The sequence below is a fragment of the Gadus morhua genome, chromosome 12 (assembly GCF_902167405.1).
Source record: "Gadus morhua chromosome 12, gadMor3.0, whole genome shotgun sequence".
Lineage (NCBI taxonomy): Eukaryota > Metazoa > Chordata > Actinopteri > Gadiformes > Gadidae > Gadus > Gadus morhua.
In genome coordinates, this window is record NC_044059.1 from 7,264,948 (window position 1) to 7,292,523 (window position 27,576).

Sequence of the window (27,576 nt, forward strand, 5' to 3'; positions counted from 1 at the left end):
GTTGTGCTTCTATTAATCGTATTGGTTTATTATTTAGAATAAAGATATCCAAATAGTACTATCTTTTTATAGAAAAATATTTAGTTTTCTTCTTTCGAATCAGGATATTTAGAAAAAAAAAGCAAATAAATAAATAAATGGGGTATTAGGGTAGCCAGGTTTTTTTATTTTCTTTCTGTGTTTTTGTGTCATGTTGAAAAGTGAACAGTAGAAAAGAGAGCAAGGGCAAAAAGGGGTGGAGCCAAAAGAAGAGGAGGAAGAAGAAGAAGAAGAAGAAGAAGAAGAGGAGGGGAGGGGGGAGGGGGGTTTTGGGGGTGGGGGGGCGTAGTCTGAGGACCACGGGAGCACCTCAGTGCACCCCTCCTGTTCCCCTTGCATGCTTAGAAAGCCATTTTACCGGCAGCAGCAGCAGTGGCAGCAAAACAGCCCAACTACACACGAGGCATTCAGGGTCAGCCAGAGTTGAACATCATCTTCTCATCGTCATATTTGTGCTAGAGCTAAATAATGAATGTCTTCCCCCCCTAGAGTCCTGCATGAACTAACAGAGGTCACCTTAAACGCGCGCAAAAGGCCGGACTGTATATAGAACTCTGGCTCACCCTGCAGAGCCAGGACGTTGCTACGGTGTAAATGTTTCCTACCCCACCGCACACATGCTGTCTGTGTTTATTTGTTTCATCTATTTATATTCTTTGCATCTACTTCTTTCTCCTGAGTGTATAGCCAGCACTTAAGAACCAAACTTCTTTTTTGGAATCCTTGCCCCAATTCACATGGGCTGTGGCTACGCAGAGAGGGAGCAGATTGGTCTAATTCTTTTTTTGTTTTCTGTGGGGGCGCAAGGTCTAGGTTTCTTATTTTAAAAGCACCACTCAAGCCTGTGAAGCTTCAAACAGTCATTAAAAAACCCAAACATGAAAAAAAAAAAAAAATTGAAAACCCTTGGTAACTCTCAATGGCTCTGCAAAAAATAAAATCACAGGAAGTAAAAAAACTATTTCTAGCCGGATGATGAAATGAGTGTGCGTGTGTGTGTGTGTGTGTGTGTGTGTGTGTGTGTGTGTGTGTGTGTGTGTGTGTGTGTGTGTGTGTGTGTGTGTGAAGAGGGATGGGGTGTGAGACTGACCTTGGTTAAGGGTAGAGGTGCTGTTGATGTCACCTGAGATAAAGGAGGACTCGGATTGCTTTCTTACGGTGTCATTCCACATTCTCCTGATACGACTCTGTCAGGTTAACAAAGGGGACAGCCATTAGGGAGCTGAGAGAAACCAGTCCGTTTCCCTACTACCAGATCAGCTTTCATTAGGCTTCTTCCCGTCCGGGTAAATAAAATACCGAAGGGGCCCTTACGGTTCCTCCGACCCTCTCTCTCTCTCTCTCTCTCGTCCTCAAATCTTGTTTTGCAAAGGTCATACTAAAACTTGACTTCTTAAGCTTTGATTTCAGCTTTTTCCTTTAGTCGGGGATGCGATAGGGTACTTTCAAAAAAAAAGGGGGGGAGCAGGATTACACTTAGAATAAACATAACGGTGGCTGTTTCCGTACGGCTACAATATAATGCCGCTGAAAATGATTATCAATAATAGAACACTGCAGGAAATGTACCTTTTCTTTTTAGACCGCGTTTTTCTGTTGAATATATGTTGTTTTTTTGCCGTTCCCCCTCCCCCCCAAACCTATAGATGTAAAATGTGCCGGCAATGTTAAAATAGTAGGGGCACTATTTCACATGCGCACAGCGTTAGTAAGAATATAACAAAAGCAGATGCTGAGGGCGCAGAGCAGAGAGAAGGGGTTCCTCATGCAGGGGGGCAGATGGTGCTTCTGAAAGGTAGAGACACCATGTATACGGCTCCATCCGTTTGGAGCTAAAATCAACAGCATTCAATCTTTGTTTAATAGCCAAACAGGTGTCCCCTTAATATATCTAATTGACCGAATTAACATTTGACGTGTTAATACAATGTCCTTTTTTTTGTTTTTTTTGCATGTTAACATTCATTTTCATAGTCCAACATCCAAATCGATGTCAAGTATATAGACACACTTTTTATGCAGGACAGAGGAAATAACAGTAGGAATAAGAACAGTAATGAGTTAGATACAGTATGTGTGTGCGTGTGTGTCCGTGTGTGTGTGCATGTGTGTGTGTGTGTGTTTTACCCATTCCGAGGAACACAATAAAACATTTTCAAATCGACTACATCAATGAACCGTATCAACGCAACTGTTCTGTGCGAGGAACCAACGATGTGACTAGTCTCTAGCAGAGACGCGGTATTTTGGAACCACATCAAGGCCATTTCACACACTCCGGGTGTGGTGGTGTTTACCCCCCCGACGGGAAGAAGGCGCTGGGCTTCGGAGGGGGGCCTACCTGGGTTCGGAGGAGTAGCGGGCGCTGGTCCGGGTTGGTGGAGGTTTTGGCAGAGCTGTGGGAGCTCTCGGTGGGCAGGCCGCCGCAGCAGTACGTCTGACGGAAACACTTGCCGTACTCTTTGCGAACCTGTTTCAGAGGACAAAGTGACGCGTGTTGACACACAAGTGTCGACTGCCGTCTTCGGCTCATTGGGGCTCTGTGGAGTCCTGTATCGAGGCTCGCTGTGCACACTGGTGGATGTTTTCTTAATTTAAACTGCCTCCACACGCGTGTCCATGGAGATCTCTCTTTTCCGACCGACCTCGTTGCATCACAGACTTTGCGTTACATTTTAACGAGTCATCGAGCGCATGCTTCTTTCAAAAGTGATTCCACAGTACATTTTATTTGAGCTACATTGGGAGAGGGGTCGAGGTGGGGGGATTCAAATCCCAGAACCTTTCGGGGCTGGGGTCCGACCCTACCAACCCCTTCGCCCCCAGACTATACTCCCAAATGCCCGGTTTACCTTTTTTCTGCAGCAGGCAGTGGAAGATGAAGATGAACATGCCCTGCAGCGTGTTGAAGATGGTGAAGAGGTAGGCCATGACCACCGACGACTCGTTGAGGAAGAACAGCCCGAAGGACCAGGTCAGGCCCAGCAGGAAGAGCAGCACGAAGGCCCCCATCACCACGACCTGAGGGACAGCACGCACGGCAGAGAGAGAAAAACACACAAACGCCAAGCGCCGAGAGTAGACAGCGAAACCCAGCGTTGCGAAAGATAAGAAAAGAAACACAACCGCAACCGGCAGGCGTCGACGTGCTGACGTTATGACAAGCGTAGCGGAACAAATCATATACCAAGAGTGGATCGGAAATACAGCGGACAGTAAAGATGTCAACACAAAGAGAGATACGCTCCCAAGCCGATCCCCCACCCCCCCCAGACCAGGACTAAAAGGTCCTGGAGAACAAAGGCATGAAGAAAGAACACAAACTTCCCCCGGAAACGGAGCCGCTTCTTTCGGGGTTTAGTTTTCGTTTGTAGTCTTGGTAAATAAACACCCCCAAAAAGCTTGATTGAATGTGAGTGAAATGAGTCAGCGGTAAGGTCGAGGGAAGGGATCCGCCAGACAGAGCCAGAAGGTCTTTGAGAGGAGAGGAGAGGTGTAGGTAGGGGGGGGGGGGGGGGGGGGGGGGGGGGGGGGGGGGGGGGGGTTGTGTGGCTCTTACGACACCGTATGAGCTTCGGAAAAGGCAGGACTTGAAAACTTCAAACACAACACCGAGTGCTGCGCGCACACACACACGTACACACCACGCACGGACACAATGGATGGTTGAAGGCGGAGAGACGGTGAGCTATGTAAGAACCAAGGACAATCCTCCTTCGGGTGTGTTCATGGCTCAGAGGCAGAGAGTGAGCGAGCGAGAGAGAGAGAGAGAGACAGCGTGAGATGAAGAGAAAGGGACGGAAAGGACAAGGGCAGATAGATAAGCGATAGAGAAGAGGACAAACGGAGAGAGCCTCTAGAAAAAAAGAAAGCAAACAAATGTGGCGAGAGGATATAAACTACAGGCTGTGGAGTGGAGACTTCTGGGTAACGTGGTCTTACTTGATAAATGGTTTATTATCTTCATAGCTAGAAAGCGTGATAAGCGGGGGGGAGAGGAAACACACATTAGATCAGAGAGCGAAGGCACAGCGTGGGTTAGTCGTCATTCGAGTGCGGTTTCTCTTCAACTTTGATCCAGGGGAAATTATATGAGGCATGGGTATTAGGGTTGCTAACAAGGGTGTGTGTTGGTTGTTGATGATTAAATTACAACATGCTGTATCGAGCTCTTGGCCATCGAGCACATTGAAATATTCCACCACCAGGTGTGAGTGTGATTAGCCGTTTCAAGCCGTTTTGAAAATCGGCCTCTTCTGACATCATAGTTGGGTGTGTCCACCTAGATGTGTGACGGGTAGATGAGCAACGTTTGCTACAGTCCACTGGGTAGGCTGGTAGACTGATCGATCCAGCACACATCTAGGTGGACACGCCCACTTGCGATGCCAGAAGAGGCAGAATTTCAAAACGGCTTGTAACGGCTAATCACACTCACACCTGGTGGTATAATGCGTCACCTTTAAACTCATATGTCAGCTATGCATGAGTAACGGGGCTATGCCGTTACTTAGGTGTGTGTGAGTTAAAGCTTACCCAGGCAAATCTGTATTATAGTATCCGTCGCAAACGCGATAATTACTGGTTGTGGGTGACAGAGCAGAGGAGGGTGGGAGACAAGAGGGCAAAAGAGCAGGAAAAGAGAAAGCAGACGACATGGGTTAACTTTCTCTTTTTTTCATGCGACATGCAATGGCTCTGATGCATCGCTCTGAGGTTCAGACGCCAACATCATTAAGCAAGAAACACATAAACCCACGATAAACAATGGGAAGAGAGAAAGTTGCCCTTTTTTCCCGGGTGGAATAACGTGTGGCACGACTCAAGTGTATATTTGTTCCCCGCACACGCACACAATCGTCCACTTCTGTGTGATCTTTAATGGGCGTTTCTTTTCCTCTTTTTTTTTCCCCGTCGGAGCGAACAGAACCCGTGACATAAATAAACTGGGAGTCTAAATAAACACAACCTTTTCAACGTTTTTCTGCTGATTGCCTTTTCACCACAGAGCTGTAATATTTAGCACACATGCTAAACACATTCATTAGAGGCAAAACAAACCCGGGAGCAAACCGTTAACGGTGGGGCTGATTCTACGCCGGGAGAGAGAGAGAGAGAGAGAGAGAGAGAGAGGAGAGAGAGAGAGAGAGATGAGAGAGAGAGAGGAGAGAGAGAGAGAGAGAGAGATCAAATCTAACGCAAAACCCAACTGTTAACAAAAAATTATCATGTGGAGGAGCCACGATATTTCATCTCCGACTGGAAAGATAAATGGGATTCTTCTTTTGTTTTCCCCCTTCCAGAACCCGAACACGACGGCAGAGTGTGACGTAAGTCTTACTGGCTTGTTGTTCTTCTTCCCCACGTCAAAACACTGACATATTGAGGCTGCGAACACAGCAGAGGGTGTGGTGGGGTGGAGTGGCTAGCCCGCTGACGGTGGGGGTGGGGGTGGGGGGGGTTGGGTGGGGGAGGGAATTCTAAACCTCGGATCTATGGGGCTGGGGGTTGTGGGGGGGAACTAATCCGGAGAAAAAAAAATAAAGGGACAAATGTGGACTTGTTCAGACAGAGTACACCGGCGCTTCTGTTGCTCTCTCTTCACATCGCCCCGCCCCACACACGCAAACCCAAACAGCACGCTCCTAACAGCCGTGCACTAGGAAGGCCAGGTGCGCACGTGTGCACGCTGTAATGAACCTGCGTCGCGGCCAGCAGGACCCCACAACGAAGGACAACAAAGGGGCCTTCGGGATATCAGTGTTGTCGTGGTTACGGCGCAGCCGTGCCTCAAATTCTCAATCCCCATGCCACACAATGTCGTGTTGAACAGTTCCCCTCCCCGGTAATGATAACGAATTCAAGAGTTGCCGTTGAAGAGAAACTTAAAACACTGAGGCATCAGAGACCCCCACCTACCCCAACTGAACACCCGAGAAATCCCTGAAAAAAGATAATTAAATACAGAAATTACAATAATAACAATAATGAAAAATAAAATAAAAGGTTCTAGTTAAAAAGCAACACACAAAAAAGCAAGACGCAGTGATAACAGTGTTGGCCTGCGAGGCTGGATAAGAAACGCGAGGTCTCTTAGCCAGCCGGGCGTTGGACAGGAAGGAACACTTTCTTACTTTATATTTTCCAGGCGGCTGGAGTCAGGTTTCAGGGTAGTGGAGTGCTTCACCATCTTGTACATTGTGATGACCAGGAAGATGAGATTAAGCTGTTAAAATGAACACATGAAGACAAATTACTCAAGACATCGCAGACAGACAGAGAGAGAGAGAGAGGGGGGGGAGAGTGAGAGAGAGACTGGGGTGTAGATAGCAAGAGACAGACAGAGAGAGAGGGGCAGACAGAGAGAAGAAACTGTTAATTTGTCTATAAATATTAAAAAAATAAATCCTTCGATGTCCAGCCATCCTCAGACTAATCCAATAAACATCTATTGTTCCTACCGGGCTCAGACGGACTGACTGGCGCCAAATTTAGTGTCATTCTATATCAATAGAGCATGGAAATGCATTAAAGTCCAATCACCGTATAAGAAACGGCCACACAGCAACAGTCTAGCGAAAACCAGGGGGGAATGAAACAGAGCAGAGGGGGGAAATCTGAGAGGCTGGTTGTTTTACAAACAACGGAATATCATTTATGCACAACATGACATATTGTAGGATATAAATCGGCACAAAATACTTTGGGGGAAAATGGTATATATGTTCTTTGATATTTTTTTCTTTTGACAAAAACAGGGGGGAAAAAAATACGAAATAGAAGAGGGAAGGATGAGAAAGGAGACAAATAAATAACTGATATCGGCCCCTTTTTTTTTCCTCATTTTTTATGTTATATTAAATCTTAAAGAAGCCAGGTCTGGTTCTGGAACAAAAAAAAACGGACATTCTGTGCGTCCTGGTGGATTATTTGCTACCTTAAAAAATAAATCGATGCCGTGATTTAGAGACACACTGGCGCTAGCAGTGAGAGTCGTCCAAACTGTTACTTCAAAACCATTTATCTTAAGGAAAAGAAACAGCCTCCAACATGGCACACACATAAACACAAATAGCAGGGGCACTCGAAGCGCTCTGGTTATGTACTACAAACCAGGACACGTACAAATAGTCTCTCAAATCCCACCAAAGGCATATTAGATTGTTGTTTGGAGGCTCAAACAGGATATACTGGCAAATATACAAAGGCCTTGTGTGCGGCTTGACATAAGATTACAGACCAAATCCCTTGCAAAATAATAAATCGAACAATGGCCACATTTTATTCCATGCGAAATGTCAAGGTGCCGTTATATTTTCCTTCCGTCGTCATTGATCTCTTCGAGCTAGCGGTAGCAAACAAAAACCCAAATCGCTAAGGTTTGTATCGTAGCATTGTTGGACAGGGCACCGGAACAAAAGACCGAAAAGTGACGGGCGAATTCAAAAGCAGGAGATAAATTATTGCCCTTTCAGAGCTGGACTGAGTGTATTGCAATCACTCCCACAAACACAAATCCTCTATGTTCTCGTGTGGTGCCCCCTGCGATCAAAAGACAGCCAGTGATCAATTACAGCCCCCCCCCCTCTGCCCCAACCCCCCCCTCCCTCGACACCCCAACACCCCGCGTGCAATCAACTGTTGGAGCCACTCACACAATAACTCAAGCGGCGAGGATGGGGACACAAAAAAAGCGAAATAAATCCAGCCCCAGCTTTTTTATGTCATACACGGCATTGATGCCGTGTTTTTTTGTTATTGTCGCCATTAGCCATTAGTCCTGAGGAGTTGCCCGTGTGGAACCAGAACACTGGAAATAGCGCTGGAGGCTAGGCAGAGGGGGGCCGGGGGAGGGTAGGGGGGGGTCGAAGAGGTAGGCTTGTGGCCGGGAGGGCGTTTTGCCTCTGCCCGGAGGAGTAGTGACATGGATCCAATGAGACAGATTAGGGGGACTGCGCTGCTCGAAGGAGACCTCATAGTGGCACGACACATAGACCTCCCTCCCCCGCCCCCAACTCACCCCCATGCTCTCTCTCTCTCTCTCTCTCCCCCTCCCCCCCACTCCCCCCCCCCCCCCCACCCTCCCCCCCCCCCCCCCCCCCCCCCACTCTCTCTCTCTCTCTGACTCTCCCAAAGAGGGGGTCAGCTGGCTACCTTGCGAGTGCAGAGTCGCCCCCTGCCCCTACCCATGTCGCTCTCTCAGTCCCTCTCTCTCTCTCTCTCTCTCTCTCTCTCTCTCTCTCTCTCTCTCTCTCCTCTCTCTCTCTCTCTCTCTCTTCTCTCTCTCTCTTCGCCCCCTCTCTCATCCTCTCCCTCTCCCTAGCTTGTTCCTGTCTCTCTGCCTGCATCATCCGGTGCTAGCCATGCAGAAGCACCGCTCTGCCGCCGTGGGACCGAGGAGAAAGCTTTTTCCAAAAGCGGAACCTGCACGTGTGTGTGTGTGTGTTTGTGTGTCTGTGTGTGTGTGTGTGTGTGTGTGTGCACAAACGCTGAACTCTGACTGAACCAATGGGGGGAGGTGGTCTATGAAATATTAAAAGTGCAGATGGAGCCGTCCGAACGCCATGTGTCATGATCCAGGAGTTGCCGTGTGTTGATGCCATCTCAAGCATGCTAATGGCTCCCCCCCCCGCCCGCCCCCCCCCCCCCCCCCCCACCACCAGCGACTCATTACTTCCATGTTCCCCCCTTCATGGAGCTAATACCCGCTTGTGTCGGGAGAAAGGTGGGGGAGGAGGGGGGAAGGGTCGACCCACGACGTCTGCCTTCGGAACACCACTCAAAGTGCCTCTCTGCGCCCGGCTGAGCTCTCTGTCTGGCGTTTCGGTCCTAAAGCAGACGAGGCGACCGAAATAAAAGACTAAAGTGTCAACAGAGAGACGACGACGACGACGACGACGACGGGAGGCAGAGAATAGGTGAAGGAAAGCCTTATTTTCCGGGGGGGGCAGGGGGAGGGTGAGGGTGGGGTTGCGGCTTTGAAGCGTCATCTTCTGAGTCTGGCGGAAACAGGGAACGGGGGGGGGGGGTTTGCGTTTCAACATCAAGTCCTCGGCGAGACATCGGGTCATTTCCTTTACCTTTATCTCAGGGTGTGTTCCTCCTCCTTTCCCTTGTTGGCCTGCTCTCCCTCTCAATGTCAAGAACAAAGTCAATTTGTCCCTCACCAGGGGGGTCAGGCGAGTGCGCCGCGTGAACCTTGCTCCGGCGCCGCCCCCCCCCCGAGACGGCCCTTTCCAATGTGCTTTGTCTTTCTTGTCAATGTTCGCGAACACAGGCTGCAGGCGGAGAGCAGAAGGGAGGTGCGGTGGTGGTGGCGTGGTGGTGGCGGTGGTGGTGGTGGTGGCGGTGGTGTTGCTAGTGGTGGCTGTGGCGGTGGTGTTGGAATGTGTGGTGGTGGCGGTGGTAGTGATGGTGGTGTCGGGGTGGTGTTTGGGTGCGCCATGCTGGAAAATCCTCATCCTTTTGCAGGGCTGGAGTACAGTATCGGCTGCTCACGGGCGGCCAGGGGAGAGTGCTGCCGCGTGCTCCTCCTCCTCCTCCTCCTCCACCACCTCCTGTGTCGGTGTCAGGGTTATCTCTATCCTCGGTCACGCTGATCATCCACGGTGTGTCCACAGCGTAAACATTGCTCATGCGAATCGTTTAGGACAACAAGCGATGAGGGAAACAACTCGGCTCCAATTTGGAGAGCATAGAAAACGAGTCCGTCGCGCCTGACGGAACATGTGTCGAGCCAGTGAGCAGCTTGCTATTTTTTTTTCCCCGTGGTTTCGTCTTATTGTTTTTCAATTAAATAGCATCAGTGCGGTGGCTGTGTGTTCTCACGGCCACAAGGGTGGAAGGCGAGGGTTGTGTTCTTCATGTGAAGGCACAACCGAGGTCGACCCCAGGGAAGTATGTGTACCTGTGGAGATGACAGCCTTTTCTTTACCTTCTCTCTCCCCTGACTGAATCCTCCGACGTCAGACGCCCCCTTCTCCCCCTTTCATCCCGAGGTCAATCCGTCCATTGATACCATGGTTAAGACCGGGATAATGAACCAACGCGACCTGTCATCCCTTCTCTGAGTCGGGTTCACAGAGTTTTGAGCACTCCGTCTGATCCCCGTGTGTGAAGCCAATAGTTGATGGGGGGGGAAAAGAGAGCTTGCTGGGTTATATCTGAGGGATCCCACCTGCTATTTTCTTTCTTTGTGGATGTGTGTGTGTGTGTGTGTGTGTGTGTGCGTGTGTGTGTGTGTGCGGGTGTGTGTGTGTGGGAGGGAGTGTGTGCAGAGAGCCGAAAAAGTCCCAGAGGTCGTGTTCCTCTAAGCATCTCGGATGGAACCAGATATAATAATGTCACGACCAGTAAATAATTGCATGCTCCACTGCCACTGTATGTCAATATAATATGCCGTGTGTCCTTCAGCGGCATTCAGTCCTTGACCAAACAACAGAGAGGGAGAGAGAGAGGTGCCTTTGCTCGCTACCTTTTGTCCTGACAAGGTCACCTCGCTATTTACTGCAGCGATATGCATGCACAGAAGGGAGGAGGACAGGAAAGAGCATGGGAGGTAGGAAGAGAAGGAAAGAAAGGAAGACAAAGAGCTTTTTGGGACAAATGGGGTCCTGTTCAGGTATTTTCTGTTTTAAAAATGAATAACATGTCTTCCGCTCCATTGGTCAAATGGAGCGGTAGACTCCATTTGACAAAATCTTCATGTTGGATGGCATAACAAGATATGAGTGAACAGCAATACAATTATTCCTCTCCCTCTTGGTCTCTCTTTCACTCTGTCTCTTGCACTCTGTCCCTCTTTCATTCTCTCTCTCTCACTCTCTCTCTTTCTCTCTCCCTCTCTTTTATGCTTCATCATTCCATCTATTTTTAGCTCATCTATTTATTTTGTCTTTATTCATCTTTAATTTCTGTTTTAGATATAAACATTACTTACCATAATTATGCAGGTTACAGGTCCTATAAAACTCCATATGAAGTAATTGTCCACTCTCAGCCAGCACCTATGAAAGAAAACAAAATCATCCTTATTGACTAGCTCCTCAAAACCGAATCAAAATTAATCAAATAAATTTCCCGCCAAAATGGTGACATTAGCCCCTGAGCAAATAGCCGCAGTCTGTTTCTATTTGTGGCGCCTCGCACAGTCTCCGGTAAGCGCAGTAACATAGTCATAGCAGAGAAATAAAAATAAAGACACTCCCAGGTTCTCTTCGTATGCTAGCTGGTTCTTAGCTAAAATACGGCCATTAATCTAGGTAAAAGGCTTTCCGACATAGTGCTCCTGCACTCTTTAAGAGAGCATTTACAAACAAGAGGTCACTGGAGGGTCTTTGAGCGGGAGAGGCATTAATGTAAACCGTGGCCCCCTGAAACCACAGTGTTGAGTCTGTCAGCCACTTTTGAATGACATAAAAAATTGAACAGCAGCTGCCTGTTCAAGGCAAGGATATTTCAAATCTTTTTTTTCTGTTGCCTCCTGGGAAGCACACAAGGCACTGTATGGGTAGGATGAAGATACGCTGCATACATATATATATTTTTTTATAGATAAATATAGCAACTATATATAGGATTCCGTCTTAGACGCGATTGCAGACCTCGAAGGCAACAGTGCAGCAAACACCACGATATTCACAAGCCTCTGCTGAGATCGAACCCCCCCCCCTGACAACACGAAGACCACAGAGTGGTCCACAGGAAAAGAGAGGTGGAGCTGCTCACGCTTTCTTGGTGCCGTAGCTCCTGTAGTCGATGGCCGCGGCCACGCCCACCACGATGGCGGGGAGAAGGTAGCCCGAGACGTAGTAGTACTTCTTGCGGGAGTACTCGCTCTCGAACACCTCCACCAGCATCAGGTAGAGCTGGACGCCCTCCAGACACATCCAGGAGAAGGAGGCCAGGAAGAAGAAGTGGAGGATGCCCGCGATGATGGAGCACCCGATCTGAGACAGAAACCAAAAAAAACAAAAAAACTCCAATTAAATTCACATCTTTGACGAGTACTACGACCTTGATGATTCTATTTAATACTCGTTTACTAAGAAATCTTTTGTAGTCACAGAAAAACGTACACACTTTCGCTTCAGTCACAACAATGGCTCTATATGCACGTTGAACCCTGGGAGAACAGTGAATCCATTCAAACAGGTCACCTCAATGATTCATCGGCCTCCATTATTCAGCGCGTACGTGTGTATGTGCGACTCCGACTATTCACGTGGCAACATCGTTAAATCGCGACGAACGCAGGCACAAACTTATTTTTTGAACCACACACAGCACACTTTTTATACCTACCAACACGCTCCGCTGCATATGTAGACAGGCGTAGAAACCGCAGATTACAAGGCTGCACATTGGCACTTCATATATCGCACCGAAGAGACAGCAAGGTTTAACTAAGACGGGAAACAGAGCCTGACAACTGAAAACACAAGTCCCTCGCTGGTGTTTATCAATGGCTGTGCCCCCCCATACTCTCTCACTTTGTGTCCCAACAAGTAAAGGGATTTAGGAAAAAAACAATGTGTAAAGTCTCATCAATTTTAGGCTGCAACGGGGGGTCCTTTGTTATGCTCCAGGGGGGGCAAGGAGGGGGGGCAGGGGAGGGCCCTGGGAGAAGAAGTAGGGGGGTTTGGCTGGTTTTGCAGAAAAGAAAAGCTAAAGAAAGACAGATGGGGTGCTTAACCGAATCGGAACACCGAGGGCGCAATCTCTCCCAAAAAAACGTACCCTGGGCTCGGTCATGTCGATGCCGATGAGGAAGATGAGCTCGGCGATGAAGAGGTTGATGCAGAGGTTCTTGTGTATGGTGTTGCGGTCGCTCTGCAGGCCGCGGAAGAAGCAGAAGGTGAAGATGCTGATGGTGAGGCACACCAGCGACACCACAATGCCCACCCGCGTGATCACGGTCAGCAGCATCTCGTGCACCCCGTCGTTAACCTGGAGTCGGGGGGTGAGGTTGGGTCGGAGGGAGGGAAAGGGGGGAAATTGAGGGAAAGCAGAGGCAAATTGATGAGGAGGCATACAGCAGGGGTCAATGCTGAGTCCCACATGATTCCTGATGTCGCAACAGCGCGCTCCTGGTAGAAAGTACAAGCACTGTCATCAAGCCACCATTGTTGCTGTATAATGTGCTGTTACACATGTGGCATGCTGTTCCTTTGATCTTTTCATTGTTATTTATTTTATTGCTCTGTATTTCACATTTGTAGAGTTGGGGATCTAATTATTCCGTTCACTTCTATAATACAGAGGAGGGATTCTGTGTATTGTGATTGTGTTGACAATAACAAAAGATATTCCTAGGCATCACCAGCGAATAAAAGGACGCCCCCCTGATTTCCTGTGGTTGACTCGTCACCTCACATAAACTATTCATCACAGAGAGACATCCGATGGCTGTCACAGCGTTTCTCTTCCCCTTCAACTCAGTAAACAATGTGTTGTACAGAGGTTGTACTGCTATATGTATCGGAAATTATACTATTGATATTACAAGTGATAATAATACTACTGCTACTACTTCTACTAATAATAATAGTAATCAAAGTGCAGCTGGAAATGTATGATGAGTGGCTGAGAGTCACGAGAATACGGTGGCTTCTGGCTTATGAGGTGATAATGGTAGATAGCAAATGGATTCGGCTTTAAAAGAAAAACAGGCCTTTGTGGAAGTTGAAAGTAGTAGGACATTGATCTTTTATTCATGTTTTAACTGTTAAACATGAACATCCAAATTGCATTACACTTAAATGTGATTATTTTTCATTGCTAAAAAAAAACGAAATGCTTTCATAGAGCCTTTCACTTATTTAAAAAAGTCTTCTTTGGTGGCATGAAAAAGTGGTTGTGCTCAATGCACTCTCTTTCATGGTCAGCCTTTAACAAACACCAACACCTCACCCATTTTTCCGCATATATTTTATGTTGAACAAAGGTAACACAATTTCCCTCTGCTGAACATTTATTCCTTGCCTTGAAAAATGATGTTTTACAGTTTGGTCAGAAAACAAGCACACTACTATTATAGGAGGGCCCATGAGAACCATCTCTTCCATCTGATAAAACTCTACCTAAACGCTAATCAAACCTGTCCAAACCTTGCTGTAGGTATCAAATATTTTTACCCCAGTGTGTCTCTATCAAAAAAAGTCAAAAAAAATGGACCAGTTCTAATTGAGCCTGTCACTGGTTGACATACATGTAGTTAAGACTATGCATACTAATTATTCAAGCCAAACAGGTCAAAATCAAAGTACTATTACTATTTACTCATTTGGGGGCATTTAAACGCTTCCAAAGTGACTAACACTGAAGATAGATCCAAGTTTTCAAAGGGTAGGTCGGGGTAAGGCATCTCACTCTATATGCTGACAAACTATATGGGCTGTGGACTTTAGGGGATTCAACCACAACCCTAACCACTAGACCTGGGGTTGGAGAATGATTTAATCTCCGGACCCAAAACTCAATTTCAGCAGGGTATATGTTGGGACCGAACTTTGAGAAACGCTACACTAGACAACCCTGCTGCCCAGGAAAGTAAAGTAACAGAAACTAACAGCAAAGCAAGCCAACAGACACACTCAAGGTAGGCCTGTACGTACTGAGATTTCCCGGTGGGCCATGAGGATGGCGAAGTTGGTGAGATGGCTGCAGGAGCAGATGGTGTGTGTTCTGTTGGAGTCCACCAGCTTACAGCCTTGTGTGGACCAGTATCCCATCATGCTCCTCTCTGAATAGTTCCAGAAGGAGCAGTTGGAGTTGAAGTAGCGGTCCACCTAAGGAAAGAAACAGGAGATGCAGTGTTCTTTAAAAGTCCCGAATATGGTGATTGACTCGCCTTGAAAAAACATAATGTGTAGAACAAGGATGCAAATCACACACGCCTGGGCGAGCACACACACACACACACACACACACACACACACACACACACACACACACACACACACACACACACACACACACACACACACACACCCCCACACACACACACACACACACCCACACACACACACACACACACACACACACACACACACACACACACCCCCACACACACCACACACACACACACACACACACACACACACACACACACACACACACACACACCAAAGATAGAAACCCATTCGGATATGGGATTATTCACTTTTAAAGCACTCATAAAGCATGTTTTGATGTCTCATTTGCCCCGTGCTTAGCAGATCCACCGAGGCGTGTCTTGTGCTATATGAGGCCTTAATAACAAAGATGCATAATTGTTTGACAGCATGTCTTTTCTGGAATTGCAGTTTTTCACTGATAAAAGATTGGATCGGGTGCACTCCCCCTCTGGGAACCCTCGTGACAACTTTAAAAGACAAAAGATAATTGGTGCTCCAGTAATTTCACCGTAGATTGTACGACTAATCTAGAAGTTAATTTCCTCCACTATAAAAGAAAATGGGTATCATTTATATCCCAATGTTGATTAAAGAATTAGCCTTCATTAAGAATTCACTTAGTTTCTAAAGACCGCTTTAATTTGGGGTTCGAACGGCTTAAATAAACTGCAGGCTGACCCCCGGTAGACATTTACAATTCAAATCGTCTGCTCGCTACGTGGCGCCTGCACCCCCTGCCGATTTCTGGATATGACCTCTGTGTCGGGTGCAATGGGCAATAGACTCACGTCAATGTGCTCCAGGGTGAAAATCACCGGGTCGTTAATGAACACGCGGCTGGACTCCTTGTTGATCGAGGCGGCGATGATGTCCGAGTTCACGCGCACCGACGCGTTGCGCCCGTACGCGTCGTTGGCCATCTTGATGGTGGCGTTCTCGGTGCTGAGGAACTGGCCCAGGTTCTTGTAAAGCACAAACACCAGCTTGGCAAGGCCTGAATGGAGAAGGGGGGGGTGGGGGGGGGGGGGGAGGATAAAGGCACGTTAACATCTCCCAAGAGATGAACAAAAGAATACATGGGAAACCAGACTTAAGGAAACTAGGAAATTGGCGTCAGGCAATTTAAGTGGGGTTTTCCGTTTTGGCTATCTAATAGTATTGCATTTCACGTTTTTTTATGAGAGAAAATTCTATCTAAGAGTCCTTTGTAGTCACAGAACATTGTGGGTTCTGACAGGTGGCAATTGAGTGACAACTTTGACAGATACCCTCCCCTCTCTGTAGAGAAGGGGAAGGCGACAGAAATACTGTGTACTCATTCACAATCTGGCCCACATGGCGAAGAACAGTGTCTATTAAAAGCGTGGGTTATGTGAATCTTTGGATTATGCCCTCTTTTCTTGTTGTCACCGGGATCTCACCATTGCGGCTGTTCAGCTTCACAGTGTTGGCCGACAGCTGGATGGAGATGCCCTCCTTGCTGAACTGTGGAAACTTAAAGTCCTGCACCTGCCCGTCAGTGCTGAGCACATAGACATCAAGGACTGGAGCGAAGAGAGCGAAAGAGAGTGCGAGAGAGAGAGAGAGTGCGAGAGAGAGAGACAGAGAGAGAGAGAGAGAGAGAGAGAGAGAGAGAGAGAGAGAGAGAGAGAGAGAGAGAGAGAGAGAGAGAGAGAGAGAGAGAGAGAGAGAGAGAGAGAGGAAAGAGCGATGAATATATCAAATATTAAATCAAAAAATAATAGCATGACCATTTATCTTTTCAAAATGTACTTGTTTTAACCTGCCTTTTAAATGTTTTTTCGTTATTTCTGGCAGCACTTTGAATGGTTAATCCATGTCTCAATGAGTGATTGAGGAAAAAAAAAATCTTTATCCAGGCAAATTTGATTTCCACATGATAAAACTAAAAGGGAAAACTGGATTGAGCACAAAAAAAACATCTTTGTTGATTACCTCTAAGAGCTACAAGGGCAAAACGATGAATGCAGTAGATAAAAAATGCTTTTTCTTTTTCTCAGACTGCATAGCAGGCGAGCTAATGTTCACATTAATGTATAGAGTTACAAGGTCCAGACACACATATTTATAACTGAGCGCTTGCAATCAGAGTATCCAGTCTATTTAATTGGCCGATATTCATCACTTTGTCAGTAAGAGACTCATTAAACCTAATATCCTTTATTTTCCCTGTTTCCCCGAAGGTTTAAATGCATATTATGAAAACAAAGTCCTCGTCTTTTTATTCTTTCCCGGCCTTGTTTTCCCCATTACGGAGCTTTAGCGACTGAATGAATTGGAAGTATTCAAATGAAAAGAGCTTCCGTCAGAGGAAGGCTTCCTCGCGCTTGGTTGTTGGCTTTCAACAAAACTGTGTTTAGCTTACTTATATTGTCGGCCGGTACTTTGACGAAGGCGGGCTCCATTAGATTGTCCGCGAGGACAAATGCCCCTTCCTCCAAGGTATCCAGTAGCATGGTGGCCGCGTGAGTCTGCTCCGTGCTGTTCATGTCGTGCCAGGACTTCAGAGCTTCAGGACGTAGAAGGTTATCCACCGTGTCTACTATCGCCTGTAGTTAGCGGGGAGAGAAGAAAAAAATACAAAATAAACAGGATAAACTAAAGATAAGATTGGAAAGGCGCCCCCAAAGTAATTTGTGACAAGTAAACACAATTTCAGATACAGAGATGCAAGCGCGTAACCGTGGTTTAACAGGTTATGAAGTGGCCAAGCAATAGCATCAGTAAAAAAAAAAAATAGCGAGAAGATATAAGTTTATCATTTAGGAAAAAAGGAAATAAAATTAGCATGTTATCTTAGATACGTTTGATTCCCAAGAGCGAAACCCGCATAAGGGGGACACAGCAAAGACACGATTGTTTGTGGGATGTCAAGCTAATAGCAACAAAATAAACACAAACATATTTTTCTCATTACTAAGCCACCCAAACCTAATCGTTGTGCGATGATTGTTGCAAGAGATAAATTAATATCTTAAAAAGTTAATCGCTTTTTTTTTTTTTACAGCCAGCAAACAAAGTAATTATCATTACAACTGATTTCACCGACTCCATTATTCATCACAGGATTATATCCTAATCTTTTCACAGCGAGCGGCTACGACCCGCTAACCTGTGGCAGCGGCACAGACTCCCTACGACTAGCCAAAGCACCCAGACAAACTCTGGTAGCTCCGAAGGAATAATCAATCAATGCGTCTAATCAGGTAATCAATGTGGGGAGGGGGGGGGGGGGGGGGGGGGGGGGGGGGGGGGGGGGGGGGGGGGGGGGGGGGGGGGGGGGGGGGGGGGGGGGGGGGGGGGGGGGGGGGGGGGGGGGGGGGGGGGGGGGGGGGGGGGGGGGGGGGGGGGGGGGGGGGGGGGGGGGGGGGGGGTGGAAGCTGGCTGATGCACTGCTGCATTAAATATGACATACGTCAGATACCATTAACTCCCATTCGTTCCCGCTCCTCTTCCCGTGCACTTTCATTAGTCACATGCGTCGCCATGTCACCTACCATCGACCCAAACAACTGTTTCCTCTCCCCCCCTCTCTCCTCTCCCTCTCCCCCCCCATCCCAACCCTAACCCTCCTCCCCTCATCTAAACGCAACACATTTGTCAACTGACACACACTGTTGCGAGGGAGTGTATATTATAAGCGGCCCTTGCAGGGGCTAAAGCTGAAATGGATAACACCATATTGGAGGGAGGGAGGGGGGGGAGGGAGGGGTGGTGGGGAGGGTCTGAAACTACATCTCTCTCTCTCTATCTCCCTCTCTCTCCTCCCCCTCCCTTTAACAAGCTCATGGCTGTCTGCTGGGTAATTAGCTCAATCCATTTTAATACCCTCCCACAGGGCCTGTTTCTCTTTTTTCCCTTTTTTCTTCTCCTATGGCCAGTGGTCGGTGGTGAGTGGGGGGAGGGGGGAGGGGGGAAGGGAGGGGGGGAGAGTGTTCGGGAGAGAATGACATTGGTGGTAAGGGAGGACAGAGATCTCCCTAATGGTTAAGGGAATATATGGATGAGTAACAACGAGCTGGTACCGTTAAGAGAAACAGCCAGGGAAAAACGGTGCCTAAAAAAAATAGGTTTGACACGGGCTAACCCCGTGCAACCGGGGAGTTGGAGCTACGAATCGCTAATTTAGGAAAACAAATGGAAAGCCGTGTCAAGGCTAGAGAACGTCCATATTGACGGGGTTTTTTTCTCAACCCTGTCTACGGTTCGGGAAAGATCAGGTTACGGTTGCCTTGGAATAAAGACAATCCACAACCAGCACTATACCACCAGCTTGGTATTTGTATACACATATATGTTAAACACGACTCGCTGGAAACAAGGGGAGAGCGGAAGAAAAAAGAAGAGAATGTTTGTACAGGCGAGCAAATAGAGGAAATTAATAAGGCCGATGATGTCGTCATGTTTGGATCGGGGCTGTGATGCGTTGAGAACACGAACAATCTTGTTAAAAACAAAGCGAAAAATAAATAGAGATATAGAAATGAGGGAATCAAAAAAAGGGAAAAAAAGGGGGAACAAACGAATAATATGCCACAGTTGTAACCACCAGAAGGAGTGGCGGGAAGAGCCCACGACAGAGGAATAGTCTAGAAGCTGGAGAAATGAGCCACATTCGTAATTTGCGAATGGCTACACTACGGCGTGGAAAGCGATTTGGCTACAACTGTGGCTGTGTATATAAAGGCAAATTACTGGTAAATGGGAGAGACAGAAGAGGGTGAGGGTAGGGGGAGGTTGGGGAGGGAACATGGTGGCGGTGGTGTGCAGAACGGGCATGCTGCTGATTTTGGGGGGGGGGGGTCTGAGGGGGGGGGGGGGGGGGGGGGGGGGTGGGTACATAACACAGAAGACATGGAGGTGGGCAGCAGGCAACAGAGTGCAGCAGTCCATAGGATAGCATAGCGCCAATACCTTCATGTATGCCCTGCATGTCCTTTCTCGTTTTTGAAGCTTTTGGTTTTATTAGAAAAAGAAAAACAAGAAAAAACAAAAACAAAAAAAATAACAGATCAAACACACAGACACAGGAAATTAGCGACTTTGCAAATTTCGCAAACCTTAATTAGAATTATTAATGGTAGTGTGGCTAACGACTGAGTGACCACCTGGAACAGACGCTATAGAGGCAAACTGTGTCCTGTGTGGCCAGCTAGAACTAACTGGGCGCCAAAAGGAAAAACAGACCTTTCTAGCTCCCAGACATGACATGCTGTATTTTCTACTCAAGAGTCTCTCTGACACATTATAGGGCTATTGGCCCTGGCAGGCAAAATGACAGCAATTACCACAGATGTACGAATATCACCGTGAATACAAATGTCCACCACAGATCCTGAGATAGTATTATCGTTTCTGTGGCTGCTGCTGCTGTTGCTGCTGTTGTTGTTGTTGATGATGTGGTTGTTGTTGATGATGTGTCTGTTGCCCCTGTCCTTGATAAATTCCCTTTTGACTTTGAGAAGAAATGGAGCGATGGGTGGAAATCGTAATGTGGGCTGTGTGTGTGTGTTTTGCTCCGCGCCTCTGCCTTAACCACATGAACATGTCCGGGTGCACCTGTATGGGTTTCAACCTTTACGGAGGCAGAGTGACCCTGAGAGAGAGAGGACTAAATTGAACATGACTGAAGTATTTATCTTAATAGAGCACAGGGCTCGAGCAATAGTGTGTATTTTAGGTCTATTTATATATATAGTTAGTGTGTGTGTGTCTGTGTCTGCGTGCAAGTGCGCATGGATCGAGTGTATGGGCGTGCCTGAAATTGCCCGTGTGTGTGTGTGTGTGTGTGTGTGTGTCGGCGTGTGTGATCCACTACGTGCGTTAGACTGTGCGCGAGAGGGTGCGGGCACTTGTTTGACCCCGTCCTTTTGCTCGCCTTTCCTTCGAGCGCAGGGGTGGGACCCGATTGTGCGAGGTTATGATGCGTGCGCGCCGTCGGTGACTGTGCACGTGTTTGCATCCGCGTGTGTGTGCATGTGTGCGCGTTTGTCTGTGTCGCGGTCTGAGGGCGCGCCTCGTGTGCGACGGTACCTTGTTGAAGCTCCGGCCAGCCGAGTCCTTCTCGCTGGCAGCAGCTCCTGCAGCTGAGCGTCCAGGATGTCCACCAGCTGCTCCATCAGCCGGACGGAGGAGCTCACGTCCCCCGCGTAGATGGGGCCCTTGGTGTGCTTGGCCAGCTCGTTGGCCAGGTTTGCCGCGTTCTCCCCGCTGCGGATCTGCAGAGGGGCGGGTCGAAAAAGAGTTCTGGTGTGTTATGGGGCCCGTGAACAATCAGGGGCCGAAGGTTTCGGGTTTGAACCCCGATCTCCACATTGAGGTAGCTTTTCCCTGAGGGTATCCTTGATACAGACGCCTAAACCCCTACCTGATCGCCAACGACATGGATCTAACAATAAAATGGCAATCAATACGAAGTCCCTGTGAATAAAAAGACCGAACAATAGACTGAAGCCAATGTGGGAGAAGAATGCATCTGAGGCCTGTGTGTGTGTGTGACATCCAGACCAGCTCCTGAGTGAGAGTGCACAAAGTGAAAACACCGGTTACGGACGTATTATGGACTCCGAGCCAGGTAAAAGCTAGCTATTGTAGTAGAGTTATATAAAGGGCAGACTGGCAGCAAGGTTATATTGGACTTTAAAATACAATACGGACCCAGCTCTCAGCCAGGCCCCCCCGGGCAGTTCCCAGTTAGAACCGCCCTGTTTGTCACAGCACACACACACACACACACACACACACACCACACACACACACGCACACACACACACGCACACGCACATGCACACACACACACACACATACACACACACATTTTCTTATGTGGTTCTATATAAAGACACAGCGCTGTAACATTTCCTAGTCCGCCTATTTGACACAATCTAAAATGACTGTGCAGCACACTTACATCACCGGTGTCTCTACTTGGTGAAACAGCATTGTCAAATTTTCTATCCTTCATTTTGGAGGCAACAGCATTTTCTATTCGCTATTTATTTGAGCTTTTGATTTGTAGAGACAAGTTTACTCCTACACTACAACAACTACCACTATTAGTAAGAACAATACCCAACGATAATAAGCGAGAAAGAGAGAGAAAACTATTCTGAAACTCTGACAATCATTTTTTCAGCTTTTTCTTTTCACTAATTATTTTAGCTTTTGATTTAGAGACACAAGTTTACTCCTACACTGCAACGACTACAACTACTAGTAGCAATAGTAGTTAAACGATAATATAAATAAAACTATCCTGAATACCATTATCACGATTCATTTTGAATAACAGTAGTTAATATTACTGTTATTATGACTGAAAAACACGGTACAATATGTGTGATCACAATACATATAAGGACTGGTAATAATGAGCTGCACAGCCCAGCATAACACAAACAGGGTGATACAGCTGAAACCAACCTTCTGGGCGACTTGGTTGACCCAGTGGGAGGTGCAGTTGCTGAGGTCGGGGCCCTTTGGGTGCCAGGCCCCAGTGGACAGCACGCATAAATAGGAGGCTGTGCCTGTTTGGGAAAACAAGACACAAATAGTTCCAAGTTCAACCTAGTTGAGGGAGAATTGACTGAGACAGCATTTATTTTGGGGAAAAACAAAGCGTGGACTATGGAATGTGTAGTGTATATTAGTAGAGGTTGCGTGTTAGTGTTGGTGTGTATAGTGTGTGCGTGTTTGCGTGTCGCTGTGTATGTGTGTGTGAGTGTGTGTGACGAATGATGTGAATGCAGCACAAAATATGGTGCTTCGACGAAGGCCGTTGAGCAAGGCTCGGCCACATTTGCCTTGAGCTGCTCAAACTGAAGACAATATTTACAGAAGCTCAGGGGCCGATTCCATCATTCCATCAAGCCAGCCCCCACCCTCCAAACAAAAAAACCTCTAAAACCTTCTCCCAGCATTGTTAGGACCTGTGTGTCAGCCGAAACAAACCCCCCCCCCCCCCCAATTCCCCGGGCGTTACATCATTTCACACACAAACAAACGTGGAATGCACTTCTCCCCACGCTAGCTTCACGGGACGAAGCTGAGACCGCTACGCCCAAACACCACCGCCGTGTCGGGGTGGAGAAAAAAAAACGGTTCCGCCATGTTTGGCCTCAAAGGAATCGCTGGGAAAACGACGACATCGCCTGTTACCGACGTCTGCCGTGAGATAACTTTTATCAGATTCCACCTCGGTGCTTGTGCTTTTCGGCAGATAGACGCATCATCGGACAAAACACAGCGTTACGGCGACACGATATTAAAGACACCTACAATAGGGGGGGGTTGTATTGTAGGTGTCTCTAATATCGAGGGGGGTAGCCCCGAGTGACATAATCAAAAATAAACAGGTTGGTGCTCGGGAGAGCGCGTGTGTGTGTTATCCCAGCGCTGAGGCGGACGTGCATTCCTCTGTGTGTGTGTGTGTCTGTGTGTGTGTGTGTGTGTGTGTGTGTGTGTGTCGTGTTATGTCACCGGGCTTCGGCGCTCTCAGTGCGCGCGCGTGTTTTCCTGGAGCCCGTGTTGTGCTCACCTCGGGTCCCCTTGGGGCAGGGCCTCTCCACCGCCATGCCCCTCTGGGTCTGGGGCCACACGATCTCCCGCCGCTCCCGGGCGTCGCAGAAGCGCTCCAGGAGGGGTAGGACTCCGGGGCGGGGGGAGGGGGTGGGCGGGGCGGCGGCGGGCGCGGCGGCGGCAGGAGGCGGGGGAGGAGGCAGGAGGGGGGCTTGGCCGCCGCTCCCCTGCCGGCCTCCCGGGGGGCGGGGCCGTGGTGGAGGCGCTGGCGGTACCGCCGCTGCCGCCCCCGCCGCTGTTGCCGCCGCCGCCGCCCGTGTGGTTGTTGTTGTTGCCGCCGCCGCCGCCCCGGTGCACCGCGGTCGTCGCGGAGCTGGTGGTAGTCCTCAGCGCCGCTGCTGGCGCCATGGTGATGTCTGATTGGGGCGGAGCTATAGCCGGCAGGGGGGGGAGGAGAGAGAGGGGAGAGAGAGAGAGAAAGGAGAGAGAGAGAGGAGAGAGAGAAAGAGAAGAGAAGAAGAGAGAGAAACACACCAGGGAGGGACATGGAAGAGAGAAAGGGATGTTAATGATTATGTGGGACTTGACAGTGCTTGAATGCACTGTGTGTGAAGCACTGCCAATGAGGGGGACTAATGATTCAACAGATACCATTATGTGGTAACTTTGTCATTTGTGGCCACAAACGTTATTCAAACACATTTAGAGAAAGACCCAAATACACTGAGAGGAATAACAAGACCCAAATACATTTAGAGAAAGACCCAATAAAGACAACCAATAGACAATTACATTTAGATAAACATATAAACACATCCGATTAACCACGTTTCTGAAGGGGCTTGACGCAGGCAAGGAACAACACTTGCTGCTCACTCTGGCCCTGGACTACCGGTGATGTTTTTTCTTTATTCACGGCAGCTAGCTATCTGTCGGTCCGTATCGCGAAACAAGACAACAACAATAATTACAGTCAACACGCTCCTGGCCGGCAGGCCTCGCCGCCTGGGAGCCGGCGTGGCAGAAAAGATTGAATTTCAGTGGAAAACAAGTCGCCCTGCATGTGTATATCGGTGGGAGCTGAACATTCGTTCTCCCCTGCTCCTTCCCTTCGCTATACCTGCGACGAAACAGGTGAACTGTAGCTCACGCAGAGCCCCGGGCAAATACATAGGCTTCAGTCTGGCGGCAGGGAGTGAGACAGAGAGAAAATAGTACACTCCATACATTTAACATAAGCCCTAAGGGGAAAACTAAGGGAGGACATTTTTCACACAGCACTGCGAGGTGTTGCCATTGGTAGCCCTGCCTGTGATTACTTTTCAGGGAAAAGCTAAACGTAAGGGATTGTTATTTTTTCTCCCCCCCGTGTTAAAACTTGATAAATACTCGACAGTTCGATGGTAATCTGCTCCAGCATGCTTCAGGTGAGCCAGAGCTATGAATGTTGTTTGTGATGAAAAATATGCAAAAATAAAATCGAAAGGAGGAAAAAGGCCTCCACAGGATTCAAAGCGGCTATGATTGTAATGCAACATGTGTACTGCATCTAATCGCGTTTGAGCACTTTGATTTCACCCATTAGGCCGCCCGTAGAGCATGTAGAAAAATGTGCAGCCGTGCCGTTTGTGCACTGCTTGAGTCGTGCACAGCCACCCTCAGAAGTCAAGCACTGCTGGGATTGTCAGAGAGAGAGAGAGAGAGGAGAGAGAGAGAGAGAGAGAGAGAGAGAGGAGAGAGAGAGAGGGAGAGAAGATACAGAGATACAGAGAGAGAGATAGAGAGGGGAGAGATAAATAAACAGAGAGAGAGGAGGGGATGACAGAGATAAAGAGAGGGGTAGGAGGAAAAGGGAGTCACAGAGTGATGGGGGGGATTGCCAATGCGGAGAGATAAGGCAGGGGGGTCTGATAGAGAAAGAGAGACAGACAGAGAGAGAAAAACAGACAGACAGAGAGAGAGGGAGTAGCTTACAGAGAAGGTAGACAGACGGACAAATGGAGAGTGAGAGACAGACAGAGGCAGACAGACAGAGAGAGGAAACGGAAAGCATGCACGCAAACAAACCGATGACAGAGGAACCCAGGGAGAGCGATGACGAGTGGAGGGACAGGGAAGACAGCTTCTGTCTCCTGGCCAATCGGAGAGGGGGGAATGGAGGACGGGAGAGGGTGGGGGGGTGGGGGGTGGGGGGTGGGCGCAAAGCTCGCCAGACAACAGGCGGCGGCCACTGCTGCTGTATCTATTGCTTCCATTGGATAATGGGCCTGGCTGATAGCAACCGTTAACACCCTCAACACCCCCCCCCCCCCCCCCCCCTGCCCCGGGCTTTGGTGCAAAAAGCCCGGGCCCAGACCCTGTGGTGTGGAGGGTGGATGTGAGGAGCTGGAGGTGGAGAACAGCCTTTAAGGGCCGGGCCCCCACGCTACCTGTGGTGAATTAGGGCTCTATTGACTGGGAGACGACTGTGTGTGTTGTGGCCCCTGGTGGTGGGTTGTCTCGGAGCTACCGAGCTTCCAGACAAAAGCTGCCGAAACGCACACCGCGCGGCTACACAAAGTAGACAAACACGCGCACACACAAACACAAACACACACACACACACACACACACACACACACCACATGGGCACGCACATACAAACACATTCACGCCAATGCGCAACCCCCACACACACACCCACTCATTCACGCGGGCACACACACAAACACTGACTCGCAAGAGAAAGTTCACCAGTGCACACAGACACACAGCCCACTGAGACAGCGCGCCGGGCAGAGTGGCGTGTGTTAGACACTGAGGCGAAGCCAGATACAGTCTGCAGCCTCTTCTTCCTTTTTTTTATTATCATTGTATTGATCTATTTCTATTTATTTTCCTTTTCCTTTTTCTTTTGCCCCAAAACCCTTCCATTGTGCTCCTCTGTTCCCGTTCTAGCCCCCCCCCCCCCCCCCCCGGCCCTCCCCTCGCTCCCTCCACCCCGACGCGGCCACACCACCCCCACGTCAGCTCTGGCTGAAAGACAACCTGTGCTTAGTGTCCTTGCGGCAGCCTCCGGCCCCGCCTCCCCCCCTCCCCCCCCTCCCAATCCCCCTCCCACCCCCCTTCCCACACCCCAACCGTTTAGCCAGGTAGGGAGGAATGCAGGTCTCCATTTTCTACACCCACCCCCACCCAGCATGACCATCACTATCACCGCCACCGCCACCACACCGCCACCACCACCACCACCACCACCACACACCACCCTCTTCCTCCTCCATAAAGGCCCATTCACTATCACCTTATTTTTCAGCTGACCACTGATCTGAAAACGCTCAACAAGAGACAGAGAGAGAGACGGAGGCGGGGAGAAAAATGACGGAGAGAGAGAGAGAGAGAGAGAGAGAGAGAGAGGGAGAGGGAGAGGGAGAGAGAGAGAGAGAGAGAGGAGAGAGAGAAGAGAGAGAGAGAGAGAGAGAGGGAGGGAGGAGGAAGAGAGAGAGAGAGAGAGAGAGAGAGAGGAAGAGAGAGAGAGAGAGAGAGAGAGAGAGAGAGAGAGAGAGAGAGAGAGAGAGAGAGAGAGAGAGAGAGAGGCCGAGATGAAAGCCACGGTCCGTTTCCACTCTCTGCACATTAAGAGCGGGCGTCCGAGCAGCATGTGTGTCTCGTTTACCGCTGTCTCACAGAACGAATGTGCGTCAACACATGTGTGTAAATTATTATCGTTGCTGTCTTTTGCTTCTGTGATCCGGGCTCCACGGCACATTAAACCCCCCCTTACAAAAAAAAAAAACGAGAAAGAAAGCAAAGAAAAACATTCCCAGGATATGGTGGGGCTCCACATAGGTTTCCTATTTCCCCCCCAAAAAAGTTTGAAAGATGATGATGATGATGATTAATCCTAGTCTCCATGGGTGGGGGTAAAGGAATCCAGACAGAAATTAAATGAAAATGAATTTCCCTGAGACAGCATGATTTAAGACAAGGGGCTCACAAGCACACACGATAAATCAAACGAGGCGTCTGCTGTAATCCACGCGCATTCCTTCCGCATGTTCACTAACAACCACATCCCTTCCACAGCCCTATAACTCACGGGGCGAGCCCCTTTGTAATGGCT

The 27,576-nt window shown here is 48.6% G+C and overlaps 1 protein-coding gene across 1 annotated transcript in view; it reads right to left on the reverse strand.

Moving 5' to 3' along the window:
• Positions 1–27,576, reverse strand: part of adgrl2a (adhesion G protein-coupled receptor L2a) — a 102,400-nt gene that overhangs the window by 9,132 nt on the left and 65,692 nt on the right. The window contains 18 exon segments of the mRNA XM_030373090.1: positions 1,130–1,224; positions 2,381–2,415; positions 2,417–2,511; positions 2,895–3,060; positions 6,164–6,265; positions 10,979–11,045; positions 11,767–11,987; positions 12,778–12,987; positions 14,655–14,828; positions 15,725–15,930; positions 16,358–16,480; positions 17,323–17,506; positions 19,872–19,910; positions 20,991–21,025; positions 21,028–21,175; positions 22,380–22,483; positions 23,494–23,636; positions 23,638–23,905. Coding sequence (XP_030228950.1) covers positions 1,130–1,224; positions 2,381–2,415; positions 2,417–2,511; positions 2,895–3,060; positions 6,164–6,265; positions 10,979–11,045; positions 11,767–11,987; positions 12,778–12,987; positions 14,655–14,828; positions 15,725–15,930; positions 16,358–16,480; positions 17,323–17,506; positions 19,872–19,910; positions 20,991–21,025; positions 21,028–21,175; positions 22,380–22,483; positions 23,494–23,636; positions 23,638–23,905 — 2,415 coding nt within the window.